Source organism: Mobula hypostoma, chromosome 5, assembly GCF_963921235.1.
Source record: "Mobula hypostoma chromosome 5, sMobHyp1.1, whole genome shotgun sequence".
Classification (NCBI taxonomy): domain Eukaryota; kingdom Metazoa; phylum Chordata; class Chondrichthyes; order Myliobatiformes; family Myliobatidae; genus Mobula; species Mobula hypostoma.
Genome location: NC_086101.1, coordinates 114,180,584 through 114,205,195, shown reverse-complemented (window position 1 = coordinate 114,205,195; position 24,612 = coordinate 114,180,584). Strand labels below are relative to the sequence as shown.

Here is a 24,612-nt window from a genome sequence, read left to right as displayed (position 1 = left end):
TTCTGGTCAGATGCTAAATGCATTTCATTGGCTTTGTATCTGTACTTGGACAATGACAATAAAATTGAATCTAATCTAATAAGAGCTAAGAGCAGAATGTTGAGAGGCCTCAATAGAGTGGGTGTGGAGAGGATGTTTCCTATAGTGGGGAAATCTAAGACAGAAGGACACAGCCTCAGAACAGAGGGGCGAGATTTTAGAACAGAGACGAGGAAGAATTTCTTTAGCCAGAGATTGGTGAAGCTGTGGAATTCGTTGCCACAGGTGGCTGTGGAGGCCAAATCATTGGGTATATTTAAGGCAGAGTTGATAAATTCTTGATTGGTATCATGAAGGGATACAGGGAGAAGGCAGGAGATTGGGGCTGTAAGGGAAATGGATCACGCCTGATGAAATGGTGGAGCAGACTCGATGGGCCAAATGGCCAAATCCTGCCCCTGTATCTTATGGTCTTATTTGGCCATTCAAGTCTGCTCCACTGGCTGATTTATTACCCCACTCGTCCCATTCTCCTGCCTTCTCCCCATAACCTTTGGTGCCCTTACTAATGCAGAACCTATCAATCTCACCTTTAAATATACCCAATGACTTGGCCTCCAGTCGGCTGTAGCAATTAATTCCACAGATGCACCACCCTCTGGCTAAAGAATCTCTGTTCTGAAGGGATGTCCTTCTATTCTAACCCAGGCAACATTCTGACAAATTTGGAACTGTAATAGTGCAGACATAAGAGATTATTTTGCAACTACTCCACACCCTGTCCTTATGGATACACCCAAATAAAATGCAGGAACAATGATAATTGGATTATATACAACACATTTATTTTCCATGAAACAGAATGACAGACAATTTAAAGCCTTAGCAGCAGAAGAGACTTTGGTACGTGATCAAAATATACAAAAACAAAAGCTTGAAATGTACACCAAATTAATTTAATTGCACAAACATTCAATTCATTTGGATTTTGTGGGTTTTTTTTTTGGGATTTGTATGCCAGCCTCTTCCTCCCTGAGTACACGGATAGTAGGTTAGTTTGTGTACTAGCCTGTAACATTCTGCCGGTAGTATAGTGGCATTACACCAGACTTCGGGGCCTTGTGGTCCCAGGTTCAAATCCGGCCAGCTCCTTACATGCTTTCCATCCGTGCTGGGTTGAGTGTCGAGCTAGCAACTCAGCTTCATAAAAAAACAGACTAGCGCTAAAGAAACGGCAAGGTTGTCGCCCGATGCACCACACGAGGCGCAGGGAGGAACTTTACTTTTTTTTACCAGTAACATTCAAATGAAAAGTGCACTCACTGGTCCCGCACAGGAAGACAACACAGAGACCCTCCCACCCACTCCGCAAAGACCATTGATCAAAACATCCCAAACAAAAGTATTCACCTTTCCCACGCCCAACACGAAACAGACCATTTTGCTTCTAAACAGTTTAATGCATGATAAAAGATGTTACCTGATATCAAATGTATTAGTGGCACTGCTCCCTCAGAGCACCAGTGACTTAGTTTCTGACCTGGCCTGTGTGGAGTTTGCACATTCCCCCTTTCCTTGCAGGTTCTTAAGACGTGATCGTCAGTAGGTTTAACAATCATTGTAAACTGCCCCTCGTGTGGGTGCATAGTAGAATCCAGTGGGAGTATGGTTGGTTGATGGTCAGCATAGACTCGATGAGCTGCATGGCCTCTTTTCTTGCCGTATGATGCTCTAGTTCCTAAATTCTATTTATTTGCAGATGCATTTGATTACAAGCACCAATTCAGAGAATGATTTAAACTCAGAATTTGCCAAACACATCCGTTTGGGAGCGGAGATACCACTGGCAGTGCTGGACAAACAATCACAGACCATATAGGCTTGGGTTGAACCATCAGCCAATTCTGAGTTGGCACAGAGTGGTGTACTTTATATGCGCACCATGGTTGTTCGAAGGTGAGATGTACCTTCCCAGATGTAGGGCAGACATGCCCATCCATGAAGAACCAGAACTTCAGACTCCCAGTTTTAGGATTGATTGTAGCTTACCAGACAACATCCTAAGCATTATAAAGGACACAGTCACATGAATTTCAAACCTTGGGACAACAGGGCCCAGGAGTTATAACTATTCATCCCGGGTCATCCCATACAGAACCACCACCTTGGAGGCTGCGGAGGTGGTTTTAGAAGGTCCTGAGCAGTTTTACGGGAATAATCTCAAGAGTTTACTTATGAGAAGCGTTTGATAGTTCTTATACTTTGCTAGAGTCTGAAGAATGGTGGTGGGTGGGGAGAAAATGTTTCCAATACTGTGACAGTCTAACCTCAGAATAGAAGAACAGAGATGAAGAGGAATTTCCTTACCCAGAAAGTGGCGAATCTGTGGAATTCATTGTCACAAACAGCAGTGCAGGCCAAGTCATTGGTTTATTTAAAGTGAAGGTTGATTAGTAAGTTTGTCAAAGGTTCTGGGGAGTAGGCAGGAGAATAGAGTTGGGAGGGTTAATAAATCAGCCATGATGGAATGGTGGAGCAGACTCCATGGGCCAAATAGCCAAGTTCTGCTCCGAGGTCTTATGACCTTAACCCGCAGATTGAAGGGACCCAGGCATCCACACTGGGAACAAGAAATCTCGGCAGTCAGAGGTGCCCACCTCAGCCTGAAGAATAAGACACAAGAGTGTAACTCCTCATTGAAGTATTACAGCAAAGATAGTGGAGAAATTTAGCTGACAACAGCAAAGAAGAACATGTATTTCCTTAGGAGGCAATGCTCCAGTGTGACACACACTAGAATAGTGTTTGCTGACCATCTTGTCAAGAAGTCATAGAAAAGTACAGCACATAAACATGCTCTTTGGCCCACCTAGTCCATCTTGAGTCATTTAATCTAGCTACTCCCAGTAACCTGCACCAGGACCATCGCCCTTCATACTCCTCCCATCCATGTACCTATCCAGACTTCTCTTAAGCATTGAAATTGAGCTTGTGTGCACCACTTGCACTGGCAGCTCGTTCCACACTCTCACAACCCTCTGAGTGAAGAAGTTTCCCCTCATGCTCCCCTTAAACATTTCACATTTCACCCTTAACCCATGTTCTCTAGTTGTAGTCCCACCCAACTTGAGTGGGAAAGGCCTGCTTGCATTTACTCTATCTGTACCCTTATTCATTTTGTAAACCTCTATCAAATCTCCCCTCAATCTTCTACACTCCAAGGAATAAAGTCCTAAGCTATTCAATCCTTCCTTGTAACTCAGTCTTTCAAACTTGGCAACATCCTTGAAAACTCTCTCTGTACCCTTTCAACTATGTGGTACCTTTCTAACTGTTGTTACACTTCCATAAACTTGATAAATATTTCCCATTGATCTTTTCAAGCCAATACTACAGCTATCCACCAACCTCTGCTCCAGGTAAATGGAGAAAAGACCTAGGAGCTGGGATCCAACTATGGATGGGATGTTCTAGTGACCGCTGGAAAGGTAGACTTGAGGGATGGACTAAAAGGACTCTGAGCACAAGGATTAAGCCTACAGAAGGTGGAAATGTTTAAGACCTATGCCATCCTCCGACTTAATTTTATATGAGACATCACAAAACTTCCTGGTTGAACTTGACAGGATGTCTCAGGGGCTTTATAAAGGGGGTGAACTCATTGAAACCTGTCAAATGTTGAAGGGCTTGATAGAGTGGATGTGGAGAGGATGTTTCCTGAGGTAGGGGAGTCTAGGACCAGAGGACACAGCCTCAGAAGAGAGGGGCATCCTATTAGAACAGAGACGAGGAGGAATTTCTTTAGCCAGAGAGTGGTGAATCTGTGGAATTCGTTGTGACAAGCGGTTGTGGAGGACAAGTCATTGGGTATATTTAATGCAAAAATTTGTAGGTTATTGATTAGTCAGGGCTTGTAGGGATACAGGGAGAAGGCAGACAACTGAGGCTGAGAGGGAAATGGATCAGCCATGATGAAGGGGCAGAGCAGAATCGATGGGCCAAATGGCCTAATTCTGCTCCTATGTCTTATGGTCTTATTAAGGAGTTTTTACACCTCCAGAAGGTTAATAGGTTGGCACCAAATGGCCCATGTGGGCTGAACAGCCTGCACTGTTCTATCAGTAAACAAAAAGCAGACAGCACACTGTCTTGAAGATTTATCTCAAGCTCTGGGAAGAGTTAACCAGGAGGGCAGAAGCTTCCTTGAGGAAATACAACCTCCCAGCCTGAATCTCTGGGCTCTGACCACTTGACCCAGAAGAGTCAGGCCTGCTGATTTAAACTGGCTGATGTTACTTTCAAGTCACCGACAGAACAACTCTATGACAGACACCATAACACTGGTCATGCACCTGATCTTGACAGAGAGAGAAAACAAGGGCACCTATGTTCCTGGATTTCCGTTTGGCATTCAACACTGTTGCCCCACAGCCCTTGGGGAACAAATTCCTATTCCTCAGTCTAAGTACACCACTGGGCAACTGGGTGTTGGACTTCCTAACCAACAGGCCTCAGACAGTCAGGATGCACAACTGCTCCCTCCTCCCCATTGTCCTCTACGCAGGTGCACCCCAGGACTGTGTGCTGAGCCCGTTGCTGTGCACACTGCTCACACACGACTGCATGGTCAAATACCCGAGCAATCACACCATCAGCTTTGCTGATGACACGACAATGGTGGGGCTCATCACCGACAGTGATGAGACGACCTACAGAGAGGAAGAGCTCGAGGCTTGGTGCCAGGCAAACATCTTTTCCTTAGTGTCAACAAAACAAAGGAGATGGTTATCAATTTTAGAAGAACTCACAACACTCATATCCCTCGTTACATCAGCAGCACAGCAGTGGAAACTGCGATCCACTCATCTCGCACAACCTCTCATGGTCCCAGGAGCTGAAGAGAGCTGGACTATGCACATCTAATATTCACCACATTCTAGAGATGTGCAGTAGAGAGCACCCTAACAAGCTGCATCACTGTGGCAGGCAGGAAGGCTCTACAACATAAAACACAAGAGATTCTGCAGATGCTGAAAATCCAGATCAACACGCGCACACACAAAATGATGGAGGAACTCAACAGGTCAGGCAGCAGCTATGGAAATGAAAAAAAAACAGTTGATGTTTTGAGCTGAGACCCTTCTTCAGGAAGGGAGAAGATGCCAGAATGAAAAGATAACCTGGCTGAGGAGACTGGATATCTGCCTGATGTCCTGTCGGATGCTGATGACATGGTGGCCTGGCCAATACTACTTTCAAGTCAAGCAAGTACTACGGTGAGTTTGAAGTCAGTGAAGAATACAGAGACTGTAACGATATCCGGAGGTGCAAGGTACGGAACGGCCAGGCTTGGTGAGGCTGAAAGAAACTCCTCACCAGGTGGTAGATGAAAATGTGGCAGCAGCACTGATTATGAAACTCACATCAGTTCAGAAGAAACAGAAATAATCATCACCAGGGTGTGAAGTCTGTACTTTGAAAATAAATCGGGACTTTTATACAATGTATCTGGTCTTTAATAAGGTTCACTTCATCACTAGAAAATAAATGAGAAGAGTCACACCCGTTCTTAGCGATCCTCCCAGAATGAAAGGGGCAGTTTTGAATTACTTGCTGTGCACACTGACAACAAACCTCAGCAAATGCATCAAGAGATATGTTTCAAACACAAGGTGGCAATGAATTTTCCCTCCCTGAGATATCTGATATTGCTCAGCAAGTGAGCAGAAGATACTGAAAACTTCATTGAGTGAGGTAGAGTTTGGTAGTGCCCGGTGGGACCCCACTGCACCTACTAGACATTCAACCCTGAAGTTGAAAGCAATGTCACATCTCACTGTTTGAACACACAATCATTCAGTACAATACAGAGGTCAATTCTGTTGTATTCACCTTTGTAGGGTACCTTAGGTACTTTAAAGGATGAATAAAAATAAAACGGAGTGGTTCACAATCTGGGACACCTCGGCTAACGGTAAGGTACCATGGCATAAAGAAGGTTGGGAACCCCTGACCTAGCAAAATGGAGACATGTCCACTTCTACTTCCCAGTGTACCCAGAACAAACACAGGTTTTGCTTGGTGCAGACCACCTCTTCTCGCCCAACTTCTTCCAACAAGAAGACCTCCAGGTATATAATCAGTCTTAAAGTATCCTTCTATTCTTCATATACCGCAGTTGGCAGGACAGTATTGCTCAGTGATATAGAAGCTTTGAGGTTAAGCTAGTGACAATCAGAGTCCTGGACCACAGATTCCACCAAGTAATAAACTAAATCTGGAAATTTAAAAAAAAATGGAAGAGCTAGGCCTCAGGAACAGCAGTTTTGAAACTATCAGATTATCACTAAAAACTTGCCTAATTTCAATTAGGGATGGATGATAAGTGTTAGCAATGCCCATGCAACAGAGAAAAAGGTTTCCCTGTGTATATTCTCACTCCAGCCCAGAATCTTCAACAGGAATACCTTCTCAGTGACATACACTCAGTAGCCACTTTATTAGGTTTATCTACTCACTAATGCATTCTGGTTGAATGCCCTAGATTTTGTTATAGTTATTACTCTACGGAATTTATTGAGTATGCCCACAGGAAATTGAATCTCAATGTTGTATATGGCGACATACTGTGTATGTATCTTGATAATAAAATATACTTTGAACTTCAATGCAAATAACTAATCAGCAACTCAATGCATAAAAGCATGCAGACATGGTCAAAAGGTTCAGCTATTGTTCAGACTGAACATCAGAATGGAGAAATGACCCAAGTGGATTGATTGCTGGTGCTAGACAGGGTGATTTGAGGGTCTCAGAAACTGCTGATCTCCTGGGATTTTCACACACAGCAGTCTCTATAATTTACAGGGTGCAAAAAGCAAAAAAAAAAAATCCAGTGAGAGGCAGTTCTGCGGGCGAAAACATCTTGTTAATAACCATGTGTTGTTCACTTCAATTTTCTGCATGATTTGTATTCTTTTTCTCTTATGCATTGAGTATTTTATATTTATTCTTTTTTATCTTTAGTTGAGTTCTTTTGGGTTTCTTGCTTTGTGGTTACTTGTAAACAGGCAAATCTCAAGGTTGCATAATTTATATGTTCTTTGATAATAAATATATCTGAATCTTGTTACAACAGTGGTGTGCACAGAAGAGCATCTCTGAACACTTATCCCATCAAACCTGGAAGTGGATGGGCTACAGCAGCAGACGACCACACCAGGTTCCACTCCTGTCCTAATAAAGTGGCCACTGAGTGTGCAAAGGAATTGCCTTCTCTTTAATCTGCCACTCTACCAACTTGACAGGGAGTGCCCCCAGTCCCTAAAGGGATCTCATAGCAAGATAGGACAGACCAAAAACACATTTTCAGCTGCTTTCAATCCACATATGGATTTCTCCATAAATTTCCGTGAGGTGTTGATATCAGCTCCCCTAAATTCATTCCCTTTACAATTCTAATGCAGGCTGCGTACCCCTTATCCAAAATTTCCAAATCCAAAGCTGTCCGAAATACAGAAACGTTTTTTGAGCACTGACATGACAAGACGATGGAAAATTCCACAGGACACTAGGAAGGTACCCAGGTAGTGGTGCAGGTCTCTGCACACCACAGACAGTTCTGAGACGTCACGGGCAGAAGTTAATGAAAAAGAGAAAAACAACACATCAAGCCAAAAATGAAGATCTTGATCAGGTATTGGAAGTGTAGGTTCATCAGCTTCAGGGCGAACATATGCTGCTAATTGTACGCTGATCATGAAGCAAGCAAAGACCTATCACGGTGAACTGAAAATTGAAGGTAATTGTGAATATTCAGCAGGCTGATTGCAGAAATTTAAAAAATAGCTTGGCATTAAATTTTTAAAGTTTTATGGTGATAAAGCATTTGCTGATGACGAAGCAGCAGAGAAATTTATTGATGAGTTTCCAATGTCGTCATCGATGAAAATCTAACACACTGAATGGTTGCATCAGTACAAATGGGTGATGAACAAGTGCATGACAAATATTGCTTACCAGTAGCACATATGTTCAGAGTTGGAAATAATGGCAATGTCATTATAGCTGCATGGCCTTGACTGTAGCAACGACTCGGCCTCAAGCCGTGGTGTCGACTGTTTACAGCCATTGAAGGCGCTGGAGCCAGTGTTCGCTTGGCAAAGGACAAGTTATATTGTGTCGACTGCAGATTTCTGCGGCATTCATGGACTCAGGGTCTGGACTTTATATTTGTTTTGTGCGGTTATCCTAAATGTGCTTGCTATCTTGTATGTGTTAGGACTCGGCCTCAAGCCGTGGTGTCACCTGTTTACAGCGGCCAGGGGAGAGGTGTCAGAGCTGGTGTGCTCTACCGGGGGCACTGTGGTGTGGCTCCAGGCTGGAGTCAGTGCCCCCAGCGTTTGTTCAGCAGAAGACAAGCGGTACTGTGGTCGACTGCAGCTTTCTGTGGCACTCAGGGCTTGGGACAGGACTACTTTTTTTTGGCCGTGGCTGTATCTTATTGATACCTTCATGTGCTTGCAATCTTGAATGTGCTATATGTACCTTGTGCTGTGTGTGACTGTAGATACTGTGCGTGGCACCTTGGCCACAGAGTAACGCTGTCTTGTTTGGTTGGATTCACGTATGGTTGAATGACAATTAAACTTGAATTGAATTGAATTATACATTCCAAAATCCAAACTACTTCCGGCCCCAGGTAATTTAGGTTAGTGTGTCACTGACCAGCAGACACAGTGATCACTCAAATCTCAGCTACACGTTTCTGCTTCTGACAGTACAGCGTCCCTGAACTGATCGAAGGCACAATCAACTGGCAATGTCAGTAGCTCCAGCAAGAAGGATCGGAAGGTGGGGAGTGGGGAAACTGGGAGTGGCCAGGAAGGGGAAGGGAGCTACACTGCGTGATATTGATCTCCCAAGTCTAAAGTTCAACACAATCAGTTACAGTTTTCCCACTGACTAACCAGCTACAGGCTTTGTGCTGACCAGTCCTGATCTGCGGGCCAGCCAGGTGAAAAACCACAAGTCAAAAAAAACAAACAAACCACACTCCTGTCTGATCTTGTGATCTACTGGCCGCTAACTGAGCACCCACCACCAAATATAACTATCTCACAACTTTAACAAATCAGAGGCCAAACATTAAAACCAATTCAGAAACAAGTTAGAAAGAAGACTGGATTCCTGAACCAGAAGCTCAGCCCCGACAAGCATCCGTTATTAAAACAGGACACGGCCAAACCATTTTGATTAGGTCAATGGAATCCCAGCCACGTGCCCCATTCATTAACCGCTCGCTGTAGGTCAGTTCCAATTGACAACCAGCCATAATATATATAAAAGATATGCATCCAGTGCTATGACTATTTTGCTCCTTGGTAAAGTTGTCACATACGCATTCAGTGCCCACCCTGGACTCTTGCCGTCTGGCTAGGCGTTCTCTACCGGCCAGTCCAGGGAGGACGGGCTGCGTAAGGAACTAGAGAGCTGCCACGTTGCACACCACCACACAAAAGCAACTGCGTGCCTACCATTATGATCACCCCGTGCCGACCACCCCCCCCACCCCCAACAGCAGCCAAAGTGTAAAGGGTCTAACTTGCCTCTTCAGTGTTCTGACTCACTAGCATTGGGTTGGATTCTAAAGATTAGTCAGGAGAGCTCAAATAGCAATCAATGCTGGTTAATCTTAACAACTATCCCTGTATCGTTTTGCAGGCAGTCCTAAATCAATACACCAGACCAACTAAAAGGAAGTAAATTAGATCCTGGCGAAGCTACAGTGCCGATAACCATTCTCAATGTCCGCTGGACAACAAGCCCTCTAAAATCCCAGAGTGGGAGGGTCACATCTGGTGGGCAACACTGGTCACCTCCCACCCTACTGTTCCCCCGCCCCACCCCGCACTCAGAAGAACTTGTCATCGATTCTGAAGTGGGGCTTGCTGACATCGTCGGGGTTGAGGAAGACCGAGATCGACTTGCCCTGGTTCTCTGTCACGAGCTGCTGCAGCTTATGGGCCAGCCCATCGTCCTGCCGGGCAGTGCCAGACAGTAGCCCGTCCGGCTGGGCGGGAGACGAGCCCGGCCGCAGCTCCTGCGCCAGTTTGCTGGCCGCCTTGGCGTGCTCGATGGCGCTGCGGAGGTGCTCGGCGGGGTCCGAGCGCACCGAGGAGAGTCGGCAGGCGAGCAGCAGGACAGTGGCGTCGGACAGGTGTCCGAACATGTTGCACTGGGGCAGGAAGTAGTTGGGGCAGGACTTGTTGACCAGGCAGTGGGCCAGGTCATCAAGGAGGCCCAGGAAGAAGTACGCCGTGTTGTCGGCCTGGGAGAGGAAGCTGTGCGGCAGGCGGTCGCATGCCCACAGCATCAGACTCCTCAAGTGGTAGGGGCTGATGGCCCTGGGCCGGGAGAGGAGCTTGATGATCACTGCTTTGTACGCCTGGTAGGCCTGGATCAGGTGGGCCGAGATGCACTTCTTCAGCTGCACCTCACTCCGAGAGAAAGCCAGCCGCCACTCGTTGTCCTGATCGCCCCTGTGCGAGCAGGCGGGCACCAGGTAGAAGCCGCTGATCACCTCCTCTTCGGTGATCTTGCCGTCCCAAAAGTGGTTCTCCATCAGCCAGTTCTGGGCCACGGCCGGCCAGCCCTTGAACGAGACCACCGGCACGATGTCGTAGAGGAGCCGGCTGCGGCCCACGTTCAGGATGACAGAGACCGCGGCACCGTTCTTCTCCACCAACGCCACACCAGGCAGCCCCCGCTGCGGGTGGCTGCGGATCTCCTCGATCACGGTTGTCACGGAGCGGAAGAACCAGTCGGCCACCTTGGTGGGGGAGAAGTAGTAGCCGCCGCTGCTGTCACTGGGCTCCGTCTCCGTGCAGCACTCCACCCATTTGGCCAGGGTGGCCTCGCCGAACAGCCGCAGGCTGAGCCACGAGTGGCAGGGGGCTGAGTGCCGCATGTCCAGCGTCACCGGCTGGCTGCGGTCGTGCAGCTTCAGGGCCGGCACCAGCAGTGTGAAGTCCACGTCGTAGTCCGTGCCCCTGGCATAGTCGCCCAACTCGTCCGGGTTCATGTCCACTACTCCCTCGCGGACGCCCCCCGAGAGCAGCAGGTACTCGTTCGACACGGGCAGCTTGTGGTCCAGTTTCTGCACCAGTCCTGCAGGAAGGAAGGAGGAACATCATCAGGTTCAGACCACTCAGCACGCAAGCCAAGGTCAAATTCATTGCATGTGCACCAGGATAAGGAAAAACTGCAGCCATCACAGACACACCACCTCGGAGACACTATGTTCACAAGAAAAGCGTAAACACAAACTCTGCAGGAAAAAAATAGAATTAGAGGCGGCTAGGCAGCATAGTGTAATGCTTTTACAGTGACAGAAACCCAGATTCAATTGCCACCACTGTCTCTAAGGAGTCTGTACATTCATCCCAGGGCTACTTGGGTTTTCTCCAGATGCTCTGGTTTCCTCCACACTGGAACGATGTACGGCTCAGTAGGTTAATTGTTCACATGGGCGTAATTGGACATAATCACCGTGCTGTACCTCCAAATAAAATTTAACAAAAAATTAAATTTACTTTGAACTTGGAAGTTAAATTAAATCAAACCTCCTCTGTCTGGTCATATGGGTGTAATTACGCAGAACAGGTTCGTCAGGCTGGAAGGGCGTGTTACTGTCTCGTCTCCCCAAATAAAATTAAAATACATAATGAGACCAAAACAAAGACTACTGTTGTGCAAAGAGGTCACAGTGTTGCTATACTGAGGTGGGGGATTAGGGTTGTGCAGGTTACTTCAAGAAATGAATGGTTGAAGGTAAGTAGCTGTTCTTGAACCTGGTATGGTGGGGCTTCAGGCCACTGTACTTTCTGTCCAATGGCCTTGATTCAGAGGATTCAGCTCAAAACGAGTCATTGGTTTGGGAATGACAGAACAGTGGCTGGCGTCAGCAACAATGATGAGTCAGGGTACCGAGAGGGAAGTGGAGCAGCTGGTGGACTGGTGTGAGAACAACCCAAATCCGAATGTGGTAAGACCAAGGAAGTGATTGTGGACTTCGGAAACGTGCAGTTGAACCATTCCCCCCCACCCCCCCGCCGCACGTATATGGATCCTCCGTAGACAGAGTTAAGTCCACCAAGTTCCTGGGACTTCACATCACAGATGACCTCACCCAGTCTCTTAATATCATCTCCCTGAACAAGAGGCACAGCAGCGTCTCCACTTCCGAAGAAGTTTGAGGAAAGCGAGGCTCCCCCCCACCCTCCATCCTAACTGCATGTTTTAGGAGCTCAGTTGGGAGCGTACTGACAAGCTGCATCTCCATCTGGCATGGTAGCAGCTGTGCATCGGACCTGAAGTCCCTACAAAGGACTGTGAGAATGGTTGAGAGGATCATAGGGGTCTCCCTACCATTTATCAGGCGTGCTGCATAGACAGCGCTTTTAATATTATCAAGGATCCCACCTATCCATCCAGCACCCTCTTTGACTTTCTACCATCCGGCAGGAGACTCTGATGCACAAAGAAAAGAACGGCCGGGATGGGAAACAGTTCCTTCCCTCAGGCCATTAGGCTTCTGAACTCCCTGCTGCACCGTATTTGAAGTGTCATTGGTTAATCTCTTCTGTCTGTACCTTACAATATTTAACTTATGCATTTTAGTTTGCTATTCAGGCATAATTCATCTGTAGATTTCATCCTTACTTTCATAACTTATTGTGTGTTATGTGTGTACAGTGCTTTACACCCTGGTCCAGAGAAACGTCTTGCTTGACGGTGCAATAAACTTGACTGGAGAAAATGGCAGGGCCCAGGTGAGTGGTTGCAAGTTAGTAGTTGTTCTTGAAACTGGTTTTGCGGGATTTCAGGCTGCCCTACTGTTACATACCTCAAAGTGATCTGTGATTTTTTTTTGTGAGAATAATGTAATGGTCTTTTGGAGGTCACCTGATGTAATTTTCCATTTTCCTGCCGATGTGAGGTCACGTGATGACATGTGCACCACTGGTATATAAGGGAAAACCTCAGATGACGCTGTTAGTTTTTAGTTTTCAGTTTTTAGATTTCCAACTAGAACGTTGATGTGTCTCCGTTTCTGTTGCGTATTTGTTTTTATGACGCAGTTTCATTTTTAAAACAGAGTGTTATGTTCTGTTGCAAGGTGCAATAGTGCTGGACTGGAAATTTTTGCTAGATGTGTTGATGTACCTTATTCCAGCAGTAGTACGGGAGAGTGAAGACTTTATCGAAGTACAGGACCCGAAGGATTGAGAGGAGTCGGTATCGTTCAGTAGTTTAACAAAGGATCGACCTCATTGAGTCTTCGTTGAAGGAGTAGTGACCTGCATCGAAGGTAACTCTTGCCAAAAGAGCAAAGAGTTCATGCAAGGTGCTCTCTAGGATTTAAGGTCAGTTGTTTTAAACTGTTTATTTCCTGCATCGTGAATCCTTTGGACAGAACCAACAGGAAAGTCACATCTATGAGAAATCCTTCTCCAGAGAAGTCTCTCACAATTGAACGTATAAATCTGTTGGATTTTTGAATTTACCATTTTAAGAACTATATCTGACTTAACCGCATTAAGAACTGTTTTCGCATTTACCGCTTTAAGAACCGAGTGACGGTGGTTGGGGACCACTGCTTTATTCTGTTTTTTTTTTCATTCTTTAGCTCTGGTAACAGTCTGCAGGAGAAACTCAGCAAGTCACGCAGCATCTGTGGTGGCGGGGGGGGGGAGGAATTGTTGACAGCTTGGGTCAGATGTGACAAATAAAGCTAATACTTTCCTTTTCACTATTTTGTTCTAAAGTGCTCCAGGACCATCTATATAGTGAGCTCTGAGTTCCTACACCTGCACTGTTTCAGAATACATAATGACATTCTGCGGCATTATTCCTTATTTTTGAAATCCCTGGCCTCCTGCAGCCAAAAACTAATTTCAGCACAAAACCACCTCCAATCAGATCATCATCATCATCCTGATGTACCTTGTCATATGAGATGGGTGATCAAGGTTTTTGACCATGATGTTTCTTGGCAAATTCTACAGCAGTGGTTTGCCACTGGGTAGTGTCTTTACAAGACAGGCGATCCGAGCCATAATCAGTACACTTCAGAGATCGTCTGACTGGCATCAGTGGTCGCATAACCTGCTCCCATGGCTTCATGTGACCCTGATCCGGGGGGGGGGGGGGTGCTAAGCAGGTGCTACACCTTGTCCAAGGGTGACCTGCAGGCTAGTGGAGAGAAAGAGCGCATTACACCTTCTTTGGTAGAGACGTATCTCCACCCTGCCATCCAGACTGAAAGATAGAGGATTGGGGATACAGCTGGTACAAACAGGTGGAGAGAAGGGGTGAAGTAAGAGGCAGCAGGTGATGGGTGGATCCAGGTGAGGAGGGGTGATAGGCAGGTGGAGGAGAGTGGGGATAGTGACCGAGGTTAGGAGGTGATGGGTGGATGCAGGTGAGGAGGGGTGATAGGCAGATGGAGGAGGGGAGAGTGGGAATAGTGACTGAGGTTGGGAGGTGATGGGTGGATCCGGGTGAGGAGGGGAGAGAGGGAATAGTGACAAAGGCTGGGAGGTGATGGGTGGATCCAGGTGAGGAGGGGTGATAGGCAGATGGAGGAGGAGAGAGTGGGAATAGTGACCGAGGTTGGGAGGTGATGGGTGGATCCAGGTGAGGAGGGGAGATGGACAGATGGAGGGGGGGTAGAGTGGGAATAGTGACAGAGGCTGGGAGGTGATGGGTGGATCCAGGTGAGGAGGGGTGATAGGCAGATGGAGGAGAGGAGAGTGGGAACAGTGACCGAGGCTGGGAGGTGATGGGTGGATCCAGGTGAAGAGGGGTGATGAGCAGATGGAGGAGAGGAGAGTGGGAATAGTGACAGAGGCTGGGAGGTGATGGGTGGATCCAGGTGAGGAGGGGTGATGAGCAGATGGAGGAGGGGAGAGTGGGTATAGTGACAGAGGCTGGGAGGTGATGGGTGGATCCAGGTGAAGAGGGGTGATGAGCAGATGGAGGAGGGGAGAGTGGGAATAGTGACTGAGGTTGGGAGATGATGGGTGGATCCAGGTGAGGAGGGGTGATAGGCAGATGGAGGAGAGGAGAGTGGGAACAGTGACCGAGGCTGAGAGGTGATGGGTGGATCCAGGTGAAGAGGGGTGATGAGCAGATGGAGGAGAGGAGAGTGGCAATAGTGACTGAGGTTGGGAGGTGATGGGTAGATCCGGGTGAGGAGGGGTGATGAGCAGATGGAGGAGGGGAGAGTGGGAATAGTGACAGAGGCTGGGAGGAAATAGGTCGAAGTGACTGTCCATTTCCTCTGCAGATTCTGCCTCATTTGTTGCTCCAGATTTAAACACCTGCAATCTCCTCTGTCTACAGTTTGAGGAGATTTGGAATGTCACCAAAGACACTCGCAAATTTCTACAGATGTATCGTGGAGAGCATTTTAACTGGCTACATCACTGCCTGGTAAGGGGTGGATGGGGTGGTAGCCTACTGCACAGGATCGAAATAAGCTGCAGAGAGTTGTAAAATTAGTCAGATCCACGACATCTTCAAAGAGCGATGCCTCAAAAAGGTGGCATCCATCATTATGGATCCCCACCACCTTGTTCTCATTGTGTACACACACACACATATACATACACACAATATCATTCATGTTTGCAAAACTTCTACAGCAGGGCATTGGCTGCAAGTTACATCAGATGATGTTAAACAAAGCCTTTAAAAACTTCCTCAAAAAGTCCAGTGCTTGGCAAGTCTGGAGGTAGAAGGCCAAAAGGTCAAAGGCGAGTCCGGAGGTAGGGGGTGAATCTGAGCCCCCTGGAGGTCGGATACCTGACGTCTGCAAGTTTGAGAGTCCAGGCCAAGGAGGTGGTGGGACAGAAGCTCAGATGCAGCCTCCCATGAGGTTGGAGGCTGGTCTCTGGGTCTGGGTGTGAAGGTGTTAAAGGGGGTTACCTTGCTGCTGTTATTTCTTGTGTTGTGTTATTATTGTGCTGAATATTGGGGGGCATGACATGTTGGCACCAGAACGTGTAGTGACACTTGCCTCCAGCACATCTTGGGTGTTTTGGTTGTTAATGCTAATGACTTATTTCACTGCATGCTTCAATGTAATTCTAAATCTGAATTAGAATCTCTGAAGACATCTTTTTAGAACATGGGTTCCCAAACTGGGGTCCATGGACTCCTCGGTAGGGGTCCATGACATAACAAGGTTGGATGCTTCTGCTGGCGCAGGTGGGGTCAATGCTTTTGCTGCTGTTTCTGCGAAGGGGTTGGGGGTGGGTTCGATGTTTCTATCGTTCTAAAGGGTTTCTTTGTTTCCTGGTTGCCTGTGAAATCCAAGTGGTATATGTACTGATATTAAGTGTACTTTGAACTTTGAAACTCCTGTTTTAGAAGAACAAATGGGAATTCTGAAGGATGTACGGAGGGGCTTTGAAACTTACCACATTCTGAAAGGAGTGGACAGGGTTGATATGGAGAGGATATCTCCATCAGTAGAGTTTATGATCTGAGGGCATGGTTTTGAAACAAAGGGACATCTCTTTTAAAACAAATGAGGAGGAATTTCTTCAGCCAGGTGGTGTTAACTTTGTGGAATTTGTTGCTACAGAAGCCATTGAGGCTAAATCATTGGTCAATTTAACACAGAGATAGATAAACTGGTAAAGGGATTAATTGCTGCAGAAAGAAGGTGAGAGAATGGGGTTAAAAAGAACCAGCCATGACCAGACTCAATGGGCTTAATGGCCGATTTCTGCTCCAATAAGCTATTACTGAGGAAAAGGTGCTTGGGAAGCTGAAAGCTCTGTAGAATAGTCACCTGGACCAGATGGACTACACCCCAGGCTTCTGAAGTAGACAAAGAGATTGTGGAGGATTTAGAAATGAACTTTCAAGAACCACTAGGTTCTGAAATGTTCCAGAGGAGTGGAAAATCGCAAATTTCACACCACTCTTCAAGAAGGGACGGAGGCCTAAGGAAGGAAATTATAGGCCAGTTAGCCTGACCTCAGTGGTTGGAGTCCATTATTAAAGTTGAGGCTTCAGGGTATTTGGAGACACATGATAAAGTAGAATAAACTCGGCATGGTTTCCTTCAGGGGAAACCTTGCCTGACTAATCTTGGAATTCTATGAGGAAATAATAAGCAGAATAGACAAAGACGAATCGGTGATGTTGTGTACTTGGATTTTCAGAAAACCTTTGACAAGGTGCCACACAAGGCTGCTTAACAAGTTATGAACCCATGGTACTACAGGAAAGATACTAGCATGGAAGGATGACTGGCTGACTGGCAGGAGGCAGAGTGGGAATAAAGGTGGCCTTTTCTGGTTGGCTGCTGGTGACTAATGGGGTTGGTATTTGGACTACTTTTTTCATGTTATAGGTTTCATGTCATGATTTGGATGATGGAATTGATAGCTTTGTGGCCAACTTTGCAAATAATACGAAGATAGTGGAGCAGCAGGTAGTGTTGAGGAAGCAGGAAGTCTGCAGAAGGACTGAGACAAATTGGGAGTACGGGCAAAGAGGTGGCAGATGGAACACAGTGTAGGGAAGTGTAGGGAAGTGTATGGTCATGCACTTTGGTAGAAGGAATAAAGGCACAGATTATTTTATAAATGGGAAGAAAATTCAGAAATCAGAGGTGCAAAGGGACTTGAAAGTCCTCATGTACTTAACCTGCAGGTTGAGTTGGTGGTAAGGAAGGCAAATGCAATGTTAACATTCATTTCAAGAGGACTAGAACATAAAAGCAAGGATGTGATGCTGACTTATAAGGGATTGGTCAGACCACACTTGGAGTATTGTGAGCAGTTTTAGCCTCTTGTTTCAGAAAAGATGTGCTGACCTTGGAGAGCGTCCACAGGAAGTTCACAAGGATGATTTTGGGAATGACGGGGTTAATGTATGAGCAGTATTTGATGGCTCTGGGCCTGTAATCACTGAAATTTAGAACAATGGGAGGGGTGGGGGGGTGTTGGTGGAATCTCATTGAAACCTTTCAAATGCTGAAAGGCCGAGATAGAGTGGATATGGAGAGGATATTTCCCATAATGGGGGAGTCTAGGTCCAGAGGACACAGCCTCAGAATAGAGCAAGGCTTCCCAAACTGGAGTTCATAGTGTAAAAAAGGTTGGGAACCCTAGAATAGAAGGATGTGCATTTTGAACAGAGATGAGGAGGAATTTCTTTAGCCAGAGGGTAGTAAATCTGGGGAATTCATTGCCACAGATGGCTCTGAAGGCCAAGTCACTGGATATATTTAAGGTGCAGGTTGCTGGGTTCTTGATTAGTAAAAGCGACAAAGGTTATGGGGAGATGGGAGGAGAATAGGGTTGAGAGGGATAAGAAACCTGTTGTGATGGAATGGTGGATCTGACTCAATGGGCTGAATGGCCTAATTTTGCTCCTGTGTCTTTGGTCTTGTACATTTTATAAATATTTGCTGGTTGACCCTCTTTCAGTTCAGTGACTGGTCTACCCTCACCTCGTGCCAAACACCATGGGACACTTTATCCCAAGATGTTGCTGGGTCTCAAGGGCCTGAGATACAAGGAAAGACTGACTAGATTAGGACTTTATTCATTAGAATGTAGAAGATTGAAAGGAAATTTGATAGAGGTATACAAAATTATGAGACTATCAGATAGGGTAAATGTGAGCAAGCTTTTTCCACTGAGGTTGGGTGGGACTACAACTAGAGGTCATGGGTTAAAGGGTAGAAGGTGAAATGTTTAAGGGGAACATCAGAGGCAACTTCTTCACTCTGAGGGTCATGACAGTGTGGAATTAATGACCAGCACAAGTGGGTGCATGTGAGCTCAATTTCAATATTAAAGTTTGGATAGGTACATGGATGGGAGGGGTACGCAAGGCTATCGTCCCGGTGCAGGTTGAGGGGAGTAGGCAGTTTAAATGGCTTTGGCATGGACTAGATGGGCCAAGGACCTGCTTCTGTGCTGTATTTTTCTATGACTCTATGACAGTACAATGTACTGTTTATTCTGTTTCCCTGTAAACGAGACCTCGGAAGAGTGGACAAGCCAACCTGTGGGAATGGGATGACATTAACATTCATAGGGTGGATTCAGGACTCTACAGTGTGTAATTTGAACAGGCACTCTGCCACCCTCAAAACAAAAAATTCCAGCAGGCCTGCATAACCTTGGAATTTCCCAAAGCACATTACAAGCAATTAAATACTTTGGAAGGGCGGCCACTGTGGTATTGCAGGAAACTCAGCAGCTACCACCACACACCAAGCTACCCACAAATAGCACTGCAGTAATATCCACAGGAACCATCATTGGAAATGCTGATTCAAAGATAGTTATTGACTTTCACAATCTCTGGATGTGCCAAAATGATTTATAATTGATGAGGACATAAGAGTTTCACAGCAGGGAAACAAACCTTATTGCCCAGCCAGCCTATGATGACTGAGTTGCCTACCTCAGCTAGTTCCATGCACTTGGATTTGGCCAATATCCTTCCCACCCTTCCCTTCTATGCACCTGTATAAATGTCTCTAAAACATCAAAACTGTACTTACTGTACCATTGCCTCTGGCAACTCTGTATAATAAAGTTGATTCTTAGCTCCCTTTTCCTACAAAATGACCACAACCTTGTCATGATATAGAGGCCCATGGGCCTCAGTGACCCGCAGGGCTACATTGGCTGCAGTCAGGGCTTTATGCTTTGGCTCTTGGTATGGTCAAGAGGTTAAAAGGCAGAGGTCAGACCAAGAGTGGTCCACCACTCCTCCAGGTTCACGGCTAACAACTGACTGGCAAAACAAAGCTGTTATGGAAACAGCAATGAAGAATTCTTCTACGTCTGCGTGGCCATGGACAGAGGAGGAGGGCCTTCATTGCTGCCCTAAACACCAGCACCATAATGGGCAGTAAGTTAACTTCCCTTTAAACCTTTCTCCTCTCTCCTTAAATACCCACCCTCTAGTTTCAGACTCCCCTACCCTGGGGGGGGGGGGCGGGGGAAGAGGGTGAAAAAAAGACGAATTAAAGAAAAGAAAAATTGAAAGATTAGCTTTGTTGTCACACAAAAATTCTACAAAAAGTAGTGGATACAGCCCAGTCCATCATGGGTAAAGCCCCCCCCCAAACACTGAGTACATTTACAAGAAATTCTGTTGCAGGAAAGCAGCATCCACCATCAGGGACCCCCCAACACCATGCTTTCTTCTTGCTTTTGTAATCAGGATGAAACTACAGGAACCTCAGGACTCAATACCAGGTTCAGGAACAGTTAGTTATTACCCCTTGACCATCAAGCTCTTGAACCAAAGCAGATAACTTCACTTGCCTCAGCACTAAAATTTCCCACAACCTATGGATTCATTTTCAAAGACTCATCAGATCAGGTTCTTGATATTTATTGCTTATTTATTTATTATTATTTCTTTCTTTTTGTATTTGCACAATTTGTTGTCTTTTACACATTGGTGGAACACCCATTTGGTGTGGTCCTTCATTGACTCCATTAAGGTTATCATTCCATTATGGATTTACTGAGTATGCCTGCAAGAAAATGAATGGTGACATATACAGCACCATGCAGAAGTCTTAGGCATATGTACTGCATATTGCTAGGGTACCTAAGCCTTCTGCACAGTACTGTAGTAATTTTATGTAATGATATGGGTTTCTATCATGGACTGAGAGTGGGGGGGGGGGTAGGTGAAGGGAAAGGGAGAGGAAAGGGAGCGGGAAGCACCAAAGAGACATTCTGTAATGCTTGGAATCAATTGACCTTGCCTGATGCCCAAGGGCTGGGTATGTCTGCACATGATCTGCCCTAGGCACTCCTCCTCTGCCACCAGCCCCACACCCCTCCCACAGCACTCCACCCTCGTCATTCCCAACATCCTTTGCTCTCGCCAGATTTACAAACTCTCTCTGTGCTCCACGTTGATAAATACAGGACTGTGCAAAAATCTTAGGCGCCTTAGCTATAGCGACACGTCTGAGACTCTTTGCACAGTACTGTGCATCGATACATTCAGTCAAGTGCGTCATTTGCATCAACGACCCACAGTCCAAGGATGTGCTGTGGGCAGCCCGCCATTGTTGCCATGCTTCCGGTGCCAACAAAGCATGTTCACAACTCGCTAACCCCAACCCGTATGCCTTTGGAGTGTGGAAGGAACTGGACCTGAGGAAACCCATGCAGTCATGGGAAGAACGTACAAACTCTTTACAGGCAGTGGCAGGAACTGAAGCTGATCTTCCGAGCACTGGTGATGTAAAGCATTATGCCATCCACTATGCTAGTGTGTCGCTTTCACTGTGACTGTGACTATCCACCCCCTTTCATGCTTTATGCATCTGAATTAAGGTTGCCCCTCCAACCCCCCCCAGCCTCCTATTCTCCAGGAATAGAGCTGCAACCTATCCAGTCTCTCCATACAAGACAAGCCCTCCATTCCCAGCAACATAATGACAAAAATGCAAGAAATGTACTTTGGAGTCAGCACCATGGCGTAGTACAGTGCCTGTGACCTGGATTCAATACCTGCTGCTGTCTGTACATTCTTCCCCGTGACCACGTGGGTGCTTCTGTTTTCTCCCACATTTCAAAGATAAATGGGCTAGTAGGTTAGCTGGTCACATGGCTGTAACTGGACAGTGCAGACTCGTTGGTCCAGAAGAGCCTGTATCTCTAAATTTTAAAAAAATTGACACAAATTTGGAATGGGCAAATTTCTTACTGGAGCGACGACATGCTTGTTTGCTGTTTCACCAGAAACAAGCCAGATCTAAAGTACACCATACCCCCTCAAGACTCCAGAGCACGTATGAAAGGCACAACTGAATTCAGAATCAGAATCAGGCTTAATATCACCAGCATATGCCATGAAATGATACAGGAAAAAACACTGAATTACAGTAAATGTATATATGTGTGCGTCCTGAAACATCGAGTGTGTGTCTTCAGGCTCCTCTACCTCACCCCTGATGGTGCAATGAGAAAAGGGCATGTCCTGGGTGATGGTGGTCCTTAATGATGGATGCCACCTTTCTGAGACAATGCTCCTTGAAGGTGTCCTGGGTGCCAACAGAGGTACCAAATGAGCCACTTCTGACCGTTATCTTCAAGGGCCACAACATCAGCTTGCTTGGTGGCTACAAAAGAATGAGGGTGGAAGGGTGTGTGGGGGCTTCACTTCGACAAAAAGAGCTCATCTACTGCAAAAAATATAGTAAACATCAAGATAGAAATAATGTGTGTTCCAGCCACCTGTAAGAACAATGGATTTTGCCCAATGACTTGGGATGGACAGCTCACTTTGCTTTCGCATAGAATTCTTCCACCAGTTGGTTGTTTTTGTTCCAGATTCCAGCATTTGGAGTTTGTGACTTCAATACAGAGATTGACTAGAACAGAGAGGCTATGCCTACCAATAGAAATGGAAAACCTAAAGGGAGAGGTTAATAATTATGACAAAGAAGCAAAGGAGTTAATATTATAATTAGGTTCCAAAACACACAGCAGTAACTAAGCACAAAAGTAAGTAAGAAAGCACAGCAGTGCCTCTACTTCCTTAGGAGTCTGCAGAGATTTGGCATGACATCTATAACTTTGGCAAACTTCTCAAGGTGTGTTATGGAGAGCATATTGACTAGCTGGTATGGAAGCACCAACGCCTATGAACGGAAAATTCTACAAAAGGTAATGGATTCGGCCCAGTGAATCACAGGTAAAGCCCTCCCAACCATTGAACACATCTACATGAAACATTGTTGTAGGAAAGCAGCATCCATCATCAAAGATCCCCACCACCCAGGCCATGCTGCCTTCTTGCTGCCATCATCAGGTACAAGGCACAAGAACCTCAGGACTCACACTACCAGTTTCAAGAACAGTTACTACCCTCAACCATCAGGCTCTTAAACAAAAGGGGATAACTATTCTCATTTGCCAATCCATTGAAATATTCCCACAACCAATGATCTCACTTTAAGGACTCATTTTGTTATCTTATGTTATCGCTATTTATTTATATTTGCATTTGCACAGTTTGTTGTCTTCTGCACTCTGGTTGATCCTGTTATAGTTACTATTCTATAGGTTTGCTGAGTATGCCCACAAGAAAATTAATCTCAGGATTGTATATGTTGACATTAATATACTTTGAAACTTAATCTACTAGACTATAGAGGACAGATTTAATTTTAATTGAGGGAGTGATACCAATGTGAAATATGCTAACATATGGAATGGTCGATGCTAAGATACATCCTAGGACACGCTGGGACACAGTGTCAGTGATGTAACCTGGGGTCATCTGGGGTAACCTGTCAGTGATGTAACCTGGGGTAATCGATGTTTCAGATCTTTCAGCATCAGACACTCTCGCCCAGGCAACAGAGCCAGAGTTGATCAGGCCCAGGCTGGTGTCCTAGCAGCCACAGCCATAGCCATCTAGAGGCTCACTCAGCAGCCCCTCTGAAGGTCCTGATGGCTTTTCTCTTTACAATCCCTGTAATGTCAAGGAGAGAGTAGGTTCTGCAGAGCAAACAGTCAGCAGAACCTCTACACCCTACCTCAATAGGCTCATATTATGCCCTCCACCCATCTCTAGCACTGCTCTACCAGCTCCTGGTTGGAATTTTGTTTACCCTGCTGTAGGAAAGATGATATTAAACTAGAGTGCAGAAAAGATTCACCAGGATGTTGCCTGGTCTTGGGGAGAAGGGGATGGTCTTAGTTACAAGAGATTGCATAGAAAAGGATTTATTGTATAGGAGATTGAGGAGAGAGAGTTATATGACAGGGTGAAAGCACACAGTCTCCCCCCCCACCCCGCCCCCAGGAAGGGTCTGCTAAAAACAAGAGGGCATATGTTTAAAATCAGAGACAAGTGATCTAAAAGGGATATCAAGGGCAGCTTCTTCATGCAGAGGGTAGTGTGTATTTGGAATGAGCTGCCAGATGCAGGCAATGAGCAATATTTAAAGATCATCTGGATAAGTGTGCCTTTGGGGTGTGACCATGGGGGCATCTCGGTTACTCAACTATGTTGCCAACTGGAGCGTTGCAGGAGATTTAAACATCGAGACGGTGGGCAGTGTGCACAGCTGTCAAAGGCCCCTGCACTCGAGCGATCTCTCTCTCATTGGTAAGTGAGGGAGAGGGGGCCTTGGACAAGCAACTTGGCAGGTTGTCACACTGAAACAGCGAGCTGTTGAAGGAGTGGTATCTCCCCCCTCTCTCTCGCTAGTGAGAGAGACAGCCTGTCTGAGATGTCTAAGTGTTGGGATGGACAGTAGTTTTTGACATCATGGTCTCTGGGAGCTTTGCTATTGCTAGCAGGCTGGGTGGTGCGAGCGTTGATGCATTTGCTGGAACAAGCGGGGGGAGGAAGGGTTCATGCTTTTGCTGCTGCTTTTTTGTGGGAGGGGGAAGGGGGGCTTTGGGGTTCCAACATTTTTTTGTCATTCATTCTTTGGGGTTGTTTCTTCAGTTTTGTGGATGTCTGTGAAGAGTAAGAATTTCAGGTTGCAGAATGCATACATCCTCTGATATTAAATTCAACCATTGAAGTAGATGGACAGGAAGGACA

General features: G+C 46.1%; 1 protein-coding gene across 2 annotated transcripts in view; it reads right to left on the bottom strand.

Annotated features, from left to right (window-relative positions):
• Positions 1–802: 802 nt before the first annotated feature.
• Positions 803–24,612, bottom strand: part of LOC134346939 (nucleotidyltransferase MB21D2-like) — a 49,257-nt gene continuing 25,447 nt past the window's right edge. For both annotated transcript variants that reach the window (XM_063048813.1, XM_063048815.1), the window contains exon 3: positions 803–11,148. In XM_063048813.1, coding sequence (XP_062904883.1) covers positions 9,893–11,148 — 1,256 coding nt within the window. In that variant the 3' untranslated portion in view covers positions 803–9,892. The remainder of the gene's footprint in view (positions 11,149–24,612) is intronic.